This window comes from Brassica oleracea, chromosome C7 (assembly GCF_000695525.1).
Source record: "Brassica oleracea var. oleracea cultivar TO1000 chromosome C7, BOL, whole genome shotgun sequence".
Classification (NCBI taxonomy): domain Eukaryota; kingdom Viridiplantae; phylum Streptophyta; class Magnoliopsida; order Brassicales; family Brassicaceae; genus Brassica; species Brassica oleracea.
The window spans coordinates 4996688-5003953 of record NC_027754.1 but is presented as its reverse complement, the minus strand read 5'-3'; the positions used below and the strand labels follow the sequence as shown (position 1 = coordinate 5003953).

General features: G+C 34.3%; 2 protein-coding genes and 1 long non-coding RNA gene across 5 annotated transcripts; 1 reads left to right on the top strand and 2 right to left on the bottom strand.

Moving 5' to 3' along the window:
• Positions 1 to 174: 174 nt before the first annotated feature.
• On the bottom strand, positions 175 to 1279 carry LOC106302419. The gene is made up of 2 exons (XM_013738931.1): positions 694 to 1279; positions 175 to 332 (listed from the first exon to the last, which is right to left on the bottom strand). The coding sequence occupies exons 1-2, from the start codon at positions 1277 to 1279 to the stop codon at positions 175 to 177; spliced, it is 744 nt and encodes a 247-aa protein (XP_013594385.1).
• Positions 1280 to 3559: 2280 nt separating this feature from the next.
• LOC106304286 (uncharacterized transporter YBR287W) lies at positions 3560 to 6236 on the top strand. Of its 2 annotated transcripts, XM_013740698.1 has the most exons (10): positions 3560 to 3713; positions 3779 to 4026; positions 4127 to 4206; positions 4299 to 4423; positions 4774 to 4895; positions 4982 to 5236; positions 5322 to 5422; positions 5522 to 5574; positions 5655 to 5840; positions 5928 to 6236. In XM_013740698.1, the coding sequence occupies exons 2-10, from the start codon at positions 3892 to 3894 to the stop codon at positions 6050 to 6052; spliced, it is 1182 nt and encodes a 393-aa protein (XP_013596152.1). In that variant the 5' UTR covers positions 3560 to 3713; positions 3779 to 3891; the 3' UTR covers positions 6053 to 6236. The 2 variants fall into 2 exon arrangements, with proteins under 2 accessions (XP_013596152.1, XP_013596153.1); XM_013740699.1 differs by having other exon boundaries at positions 3560 to 4026.
• On the bottom strand, positions 3978 to 4373 carry LOC106304287. 2 transcript variants are annotated; one of them, XR_001262688.1, is made up of 3 exons: positions 4329 to 4373; positions 4149 to 4225; positions 3978 to 4060 (listed from the first exon to the last, which is right to left on the bottom strand). It is a non-coding gene; the product is annotated as an uncharacterized LOC106304287 (long non-coding RNA). The 2 variants fall into 2 exon arrangements; XR_001262687.1 differs by having other exon boundaries at positions 3994 to 4060; positions 4140 to 4225.
• Positions 6237 to 7266: the final 1030 nt, after the last annotated feature.

The following is a 7266-nucleotide window of genomic DNA, read 5'->3' as shown; positions in this document are numbered from 1 at the left end:
TGTGCGTTGACGCACTATCTGCCAAACACAAATCTCCATCCATAGCCTCAAAGTTTGACATTTTCTAAATATAAAACATATATTATTAAACATTAAACATGAAACATAGCATATATCTTACAACAAAAGATATAGATACTGTAATACAATCTACTTATATCACATCGATCTGCATCACTCATCGATACTCTCTGGCTCAACCAGAAAATCTGATACGTCGCGATGAGTATCATCGTTTAAACCATGAAAGGATGGCCCAGGTTCATCAGAGATGAAGTTTGTTTCACCTCTTCCTTTTTCTTTTCCCTTTTGGGATTCTCTATTCAGATCGGCTAAATGTTTTGGCGTACGACAGTTACGTACCCAATGACCTTTCATGCCACATCTGTAGCAAACCTTTTCCGTTTGCCTTTTATCATCCTGGCCCTTTTCATTTCTTTCATTTTCGTGGAAGTCTTTATTATTTCTTTCATCATAGGGACGGAATCTTCTTCCTCGTCCTCTTCCACGACCATGATAACGGTTTCTACCACGTCCACGACCTCGCCCTCTTCTATTATCATAATCTGTAGCAAACCTTTTCCGTTTGCCTTTTATCATCCTGGCCCTTTTCATTTCTTTCATTTTCGTGGAAGTCTTTATTATTTCTTTCATCATAGGGACGGAATCTTCTTCCTCGTCCTCTTCCACGACCATGATAACGGTTTCCACCACGTCCACGACCTCGTCCTCTTCTATTATCATAACTGGATGATGCAACATTCGCTTCAGGGAATGGAGCAGATCCAGTGGGACGAGCTTGATGGTTTAAAGTCACGAGTTGATTATTCTGCTCCGCTACAAGGAGGACTTGCATCAACTCCGAGTAACGGGTATATCCATTCACCCGGTACTGTTGCTGCAGGATTACATTTTCAGGATGGAACGTGGAGAGAGTTTTCTCGATCATATCATAATCACTTATTTTCTCTCCACATAACATCATCCTCGAAGTAATTCCGAACATCGCGGAATTAAACTCACTAACACTTTTGTAATCCTGGAACCGGAGATGGATCCACTCGTGTTTAGCTTTCGGTAAGATCACATATTTCTGGTGATCGAACCTCTCTTTTAAAGATTTCCAGAGGTCACAAGGATCCTCTTTCGTAATATATTCATCCTTTAAACCATCATGGATGTGATGTCGTAAAAATATCATGGCTTTAGCCTTTTTCTCATCCGACACCGTTTTTGAACTATCGATGGTTTCCAAAAGCCCGTTTCCTCTCAGGTGCATCTTTGCACCCACTGCCCAGGTCATATAATTATTTCCCGTAATATCCAGGGCATTAATTTCGAGCTTTGTCAAATTCGACATGATAACTCGGCTGGTTTAAGAACTTTCGGATTGATAAGCCTCAGTTGGTCAGGGCCTCGTGCTGATAACGTGTTATGTAATTATTATTATTGTTATGTTTTTGTATAGTAAGGAAATAGAAATGGTGCAAACAAACGAGATAGAAAAACTGAAAGTGATTTTTCTTATTACAACTTCCTTACTGCAAAGTCCTATTTATAGGAGTGGAAGTTGTCGGTCTAAATCAGATATTTTACAAACAAACATTAAACTAATACTAAAATGATAATCATCAATTTTAATATTATCTTATAACAAGTATTATCTTTTAACATGAACCATATTATCAGCATAGTTTTTTTCCCCTAAAATATTATCTTCTGTATTTAGAAAAATTTATTTAACATTATAATTTATTATGTAGTTAGATTTTAAATATAAAAATAAAATTAGTCATAAAATGATATATGGGGTACATGAATCTCTCATGTGATGTTTTTTTTGTAATTTCTAAAACAAGAAACTATATTTATTCTTCCTTTTTGAAATAAAATTGTTCATAAAAAATGATATATGGTACATGAACCTCTCATTTTTTTGTAAAGTTTTTTAAACAAAAAAAAATTCTTCCCTTTTTACTCTGTCTTTTCATTATTTTTATTTTATAAATGAGAAACTCCATCTTTTTAGAACATGGAGGATAGTAGGTTGCCCCTTTCCCCGGAGAGAGAACGTGAATGCTCCGGTGGCCAACGCGAATCGAACTCAGATGGCTTTTCGTATTGGGCCGAATCTCCCTTTTAGAACATGGCATTATAATTTAACGCAGAAGCCTCAATATTGTCAACACCTTAAAGCATCTCCAAAAAGGAACTCTATTTTGAAGTTTCCAAAACTCTATAATTGAAGTTTAAAAGTGTTTTTCTCCAAAAGCAAAACTTCAAATTCAGCTTCAAAACTATTTATATTTTATAATATGGTCCTTATATTTGTCATAACTAATTTGAATTTATAAAAATTTTGTAAATAACTAGCACAAATATAAACATATTACAATAATATTAATTAATAAAATATTCTATTAAGTATAAAAATTTAAATAAAAAGAACTTAATTAATATTAAACTTCAAACAAAATACCTTATTATTTCATAAAATGATTTTCCTAATGCATATATGATTTATTAGTGTATTTCGAAGTAAAAATGACTCTCTTCATTTTTACTTTATAGATTACGAGCTAAAAGTTGTTGAAATCGGGTAATATTGATACTTGTAAATACATTAGATCAGAACAAGAAAGTAAAATAGAAAATAAAATATTGCTAAAAGACTAATTTTTTTCGATGATATTAATACTCATGAATATATTCGATATGAACAAGAAAGAATTGTACGAAAAAGACATCAAAAACAACAACAACAACCATCTTCAGTTACACAAAAAAATTGGACAATATTTGAAAATTTGAATGTTCCGGATCAAACTTACCTGACTATTAGTGTTGTTGTAATATTTAAATTTGTGTAATTGTTATGTCTTCATGTAATTTTTAAAAATCTTTTTGTTAAGTTTTTTTTTATATTATTGTTGTCTAAATCTAGCTTAAAATATTTTAAATCTTATTTAAAAGTTTTATTTAATTTTATTTATGTGTAAAATTTAAAATCTGTAAATAAAATTTAAAATATTTATGAGATATAATATTTTTAAGGATTAAAACAATAAACGAGAAAATATTTATGAATCATAAAGGTGATGTGTGATTATAGAGACCAAAATGCAAATAAAAATATAAAACTTCAAATTTGAAGTTTTGAGTACTGAAATTTCAAATATAGAGTTTCACTCTAAGTTTCTTTCCAAAAAACTTCATATTTGAAGTTATAGAGTGTCTTTTGGAGATACTCTTATAAACTACGTTAAAATGTCCAGAACTATATTTAAACGCCAAAATTTTACATGAAATAACATAAAATCACCAGCTTCGAAACAGCCTTCACTCCCGCAAATAACTAGAATTATCCTGCGGATTTACCAATCCAACAGGCTTCAATGATAAAGACAAAAATATAATCTGTTCTTATCGAAAATTAATGAAATTTTTTAGTCAACAAAATATAAATGGAATAAAATATAACATAGAAGAGTAATACAATATATATTTGGTATCTATGAACGTGGTCAAAACAAAAATCACATTTGAATGGAAACAAAAGTAATTTAGTTTCAACATGAGAAGTAGAAGAAGCTAGTCCTTCTCCAATGACACAGGCCTCAAAAGACTCGAAACTCTGGCATGTTTTATGAGTTTTAAATATAATTATCACCGCTTCTGTCAGAGTCAGAACTTTACGCGAGGAAGTAAATATTGTACGTATATATATTTTGCTTATCTCGTGCCTTTTCTCTTCTCAAGCTTATAGTTTTCTCTGCAGATTAACTGCAAAAAAAGAAGAAGAAGAAGAAGAAGAAGAAGAGAAACAAGATCCGACCACTTGACTCATAGTTATCCATAAAAGTTTCAATAAAAAAAAAAGTTTCATAAAAGATGGGTTTTTGGTCATTGTTGGAGGTGGCTTCTATGCCAGTGATTCAAGTTCTCTTCATAAGTGTTGTTGGAGCTTTCTTGGCCACTGATAGATGCAAGCTCTTCCCTGTCGAAGCTCGCAATTCCATGAACAAGGTAAAACCAATATCTTGACCCGATATTTCGATCTCTGCAAAAAACATATCAAAGAATTAAAATTCGTGTGTTATCTTATAATGAACTCCAAAAACTGTAGGTGGTGTTTGTACTATTTGCACCGGCTCTCATGTTTGCAAATCTGGCTCAGACAGTCACACTTGAGGACATGATCTCATGGTAAAAAAAACACCCTTTTCTACACCATGTTAACAAAATGTTAAAACTGTTAATTTTTAATTTGGGTTCTTGTTGATGATTAAAAAAAAAAGGTGGTTTATGCCGGTGAATATGGGACTTACATTCTTACTCGGAGGAATTTTTGGTTGGATTGTTGTCAAGATTCTGAAACCACCTCCTTATCTTGAAGGCCTTATTGTTGCAACTTGTTCTTCAGGTATGTGACAAAATATTTATTTGGACTTTACCATGAACGTCATCATCAACGCGACATATGCGTACATTTTAGACATCTCTTTTGTATTGTTCTCATGGCAAAAACATTCTGACATGTACTGAATTTGGCATGGCTCAGTTAACAGTAATTAGCCGATGATTTTGTGTGTTTTATATCTAATAAAATCCAAAAATATATCCAACCTCTAATTAATATTTTTGAATCTGTGGATGTAGCCGATTTAGCGACCCACCATGTTAATTTATTTGTCAGTTTAATTTTATCGTTTATCATCTGTTTTCGAATTATATTCTTGCATAGTTTATAACGAACTCACTTTTGATAAATAGGAAATATGGGAAACCTACCAATCATACTCGTCCCAGCAATCTGCGACGAGGACAAGAGTCCATTTGGTAACCGAAGTGTATGCAGAACCGTTGGACTCTCTTACGCGTCTTTCTCCATGGCGGTATGTAATGTTAACATTCCCCTGTTTCTAAATAGAGACTTGGGATGAAGAAAAAGATAAGTAAAAAATGAATCTCATATGTGCAGCTAGGGGGTTTCTACATATGGACTTACACGTTCCGGCTTATAAAAGGGTCGGCAATGAAATTCAAAGACATAGAAGAGTCTGAGCAAAAAGCAATTAGATCATCTAATAGTGACTTAGAGGCTGATCACAAGAGCCATCTCCTGGGTGCCCCTGAAGAGACGCTGGTTAAACAAGAGACAGGGTTTTGGAGAAAAGGAGTAGACTTCCTCCATGAGATATTAGAGGAGCTTCGTGCACCACCTTCAGTTGGTGCAGTAAGTTCGATTTAGAAACCAAGAAAAATATACCAAGAATGAAGTATGATAATGTACTTATGTGAGATGTTATGGTGTCTTTCAGATTATTGGTTTCATCTTCGGTGCGGTTACATGGCTCAGAAACCTTATCATAGGTGATGATGCTCCTCTAAGAATAGTCCAAACCACAGCTAAACTCCTTGGGTAAGTCAACACAATCTTTCAATTAAAAATTAAAATACAACCTCCTGACCACTTTCAATACACACACATGTCAATTTACTAACTTAGCCGATTGTGCAGAGATGGAACTATCCCTTGTATGACAATTATATTAGGGGGCAACCTCATTCAAGGTAAATTAATTCCTCTATCACGGCTCACATCTCACTTTCAGACCAAATCTTGAATACTTAATGTGGTTCAAATCGACCAGGTTTACGTTCTTCTGCTGTCAAACCGGTGGTTGTTCTTGGAATAGTCTGTGTTCGGTACATACTTCTCCCAATCATCGGTATAGGTATCGTAAAATCAGCTGAGAGTTTCGGGTTTCTTCCAGCAGATCCTCTGTTTCAGTATGTTTTAATGCTTCAGTTCACTCTCCCACCTGCCATGAATATCGGTTAGTCAATATATAAACCATTCGCAGCTGAGTTCATGCAAATCTATAAAAACAAAAGTAATGAACAAATTGAAAACTTCTAAACAGGTACAATGACACAGCTGTATAATGTTGGACAAGACGAGTGCTCAGTGCTCATGCTTTGGACATACTTGGTCGCCATTCTGGCCCTCACTGTGTGGTCCACAATCTTCCTTCATTTGTTGGTCTAGACAAAACTTGGGAGCATAAGAAAGTGCCCCATCTATCTATCTATCTATCGTCAAGGGATCCTTACCATTCTTTTTTTGTCTATCAAATAAAATCTTGATCGTACTTGATATATTCTTCTGGTTGCATTTCTGCAAGTATTCAGTTTTCCCCATTGCGCAAGCAGAAATTGTATCATGTATTACATCAGTTTAATGAAAAAGGTTGTTGTACTTCATGGGTGTTTAGGTGACGAAGAAAAAAGAATTGAATATTCATCAAAAAGAACACATTTTTCTCAGCAAAAAAAATATATATATACATATATATATATCATTGTCAAGAAGATCATTAGTCTCAGTATGAATCCAATATTGGACTTCTTATTCTCATGGCTACCTGCTAGATGAAATACTTGTGCTAAATGGGGTCGGTTGGAGAAAGTTTGTGTCCTGGCTAAACAGAATTTGGAAGCTTTGTCGGATAAAGAAATGGCACCAAAAACTTTTAAAAGAGGCGAGTCGCTGGCTTTGGAAGTAGGGGAGATACTGTCACTGGAGGAAGGAGAGATAGCAGAAAATACGCAGGAGGTGAAGGTCTATTGGAGGAGGATACTCCTAAGAAATAGGATGAATTGGAATTTGGAGGTGTTGGATAAGGAAGAAAGACTATGTTGGATAAGCTTCAATGAAGATTACTTAGGAAACAAGTTATTCATTAAGATAAGGAGAATAACATAATGATTAGGATATAAGATAAGTTTCCTAATACAAAGTGTAATAGGATAAAGATAGGGTTTCTATTACATATACAAAGAGATCTAGAATGTATGTTGATCTCATAAGTTAAGAAAAGAAATAATATGAAGGTACTGTTTTATACATTGATCGCATACACACATACGATCGTTGGTGACTTTATTTGGTATCAGGGCTCAAGGTTTGTTTGTGTGATTGCGATTCGAAGAATCAATGGCTGAAGAGAAAGCGTTGATAGACACGAAGACGCTGGGACGAAGAGATGGAATTCCCGGGACTGTTGTCTGTCCAATGCTAAGTTCAACCAATTACACGGTGTGGGCAATGCAAATGAAGGTTCTTCTACGTGTCCATAAGGTGTGGGAAGCAATCGAACCAGGAACAGATAAAGAAGAGAAGAATGATGTTGCCACGGCACTTCTTTTCCAATCTATTCCAGAGAATTTAATCTTGCAAGTCGGTGAACAGAGTTCTCCTAA

What these genes read in the sequence shown, in the direction of transcription:
- LOC106302419 (XM_013738931.1), bottom strand. Translation starts at nt 1,279, where the DNA reads ATGCACCTGAGAGGAAACGGGCTTTTGGAAACCATCGATAGTTCAAAA. An exon ending in TGGTGGAAACCGTTATCATG is followed by an intron (nt 333 to 693) that starts GTCGTGGAAGAG and finishes CAAAACATTTAG; the next exon opens with CCGATCTGAATAGAGAATCC.
- LOC106304286 (XM_013740698.1), top strand. Translation starts at nt 3,892, where the DNA reads ATGGGTTTTTGGTCATTGTTGGAGGTGGCTTCTATGCCAGTGATTCAA. An exon ending in TGTTGCAACTTGTTCTTCAG is followed by an intron (nt 4,424 to 4,773) that starts GTATGTGACAAA and finishes TTTGATAAATAG; the next exon opens with GAAATATGGGAAACCTACCA. An exon ending in ACCACAGCTAAACTCCTTGG is followed by an intron (nt 5,423 to 5,521) that starts GTAAGTCAACAC and finishes CCGATTGTGCAG; the next exon opens with AGATGGAACTATCCCTTGTA.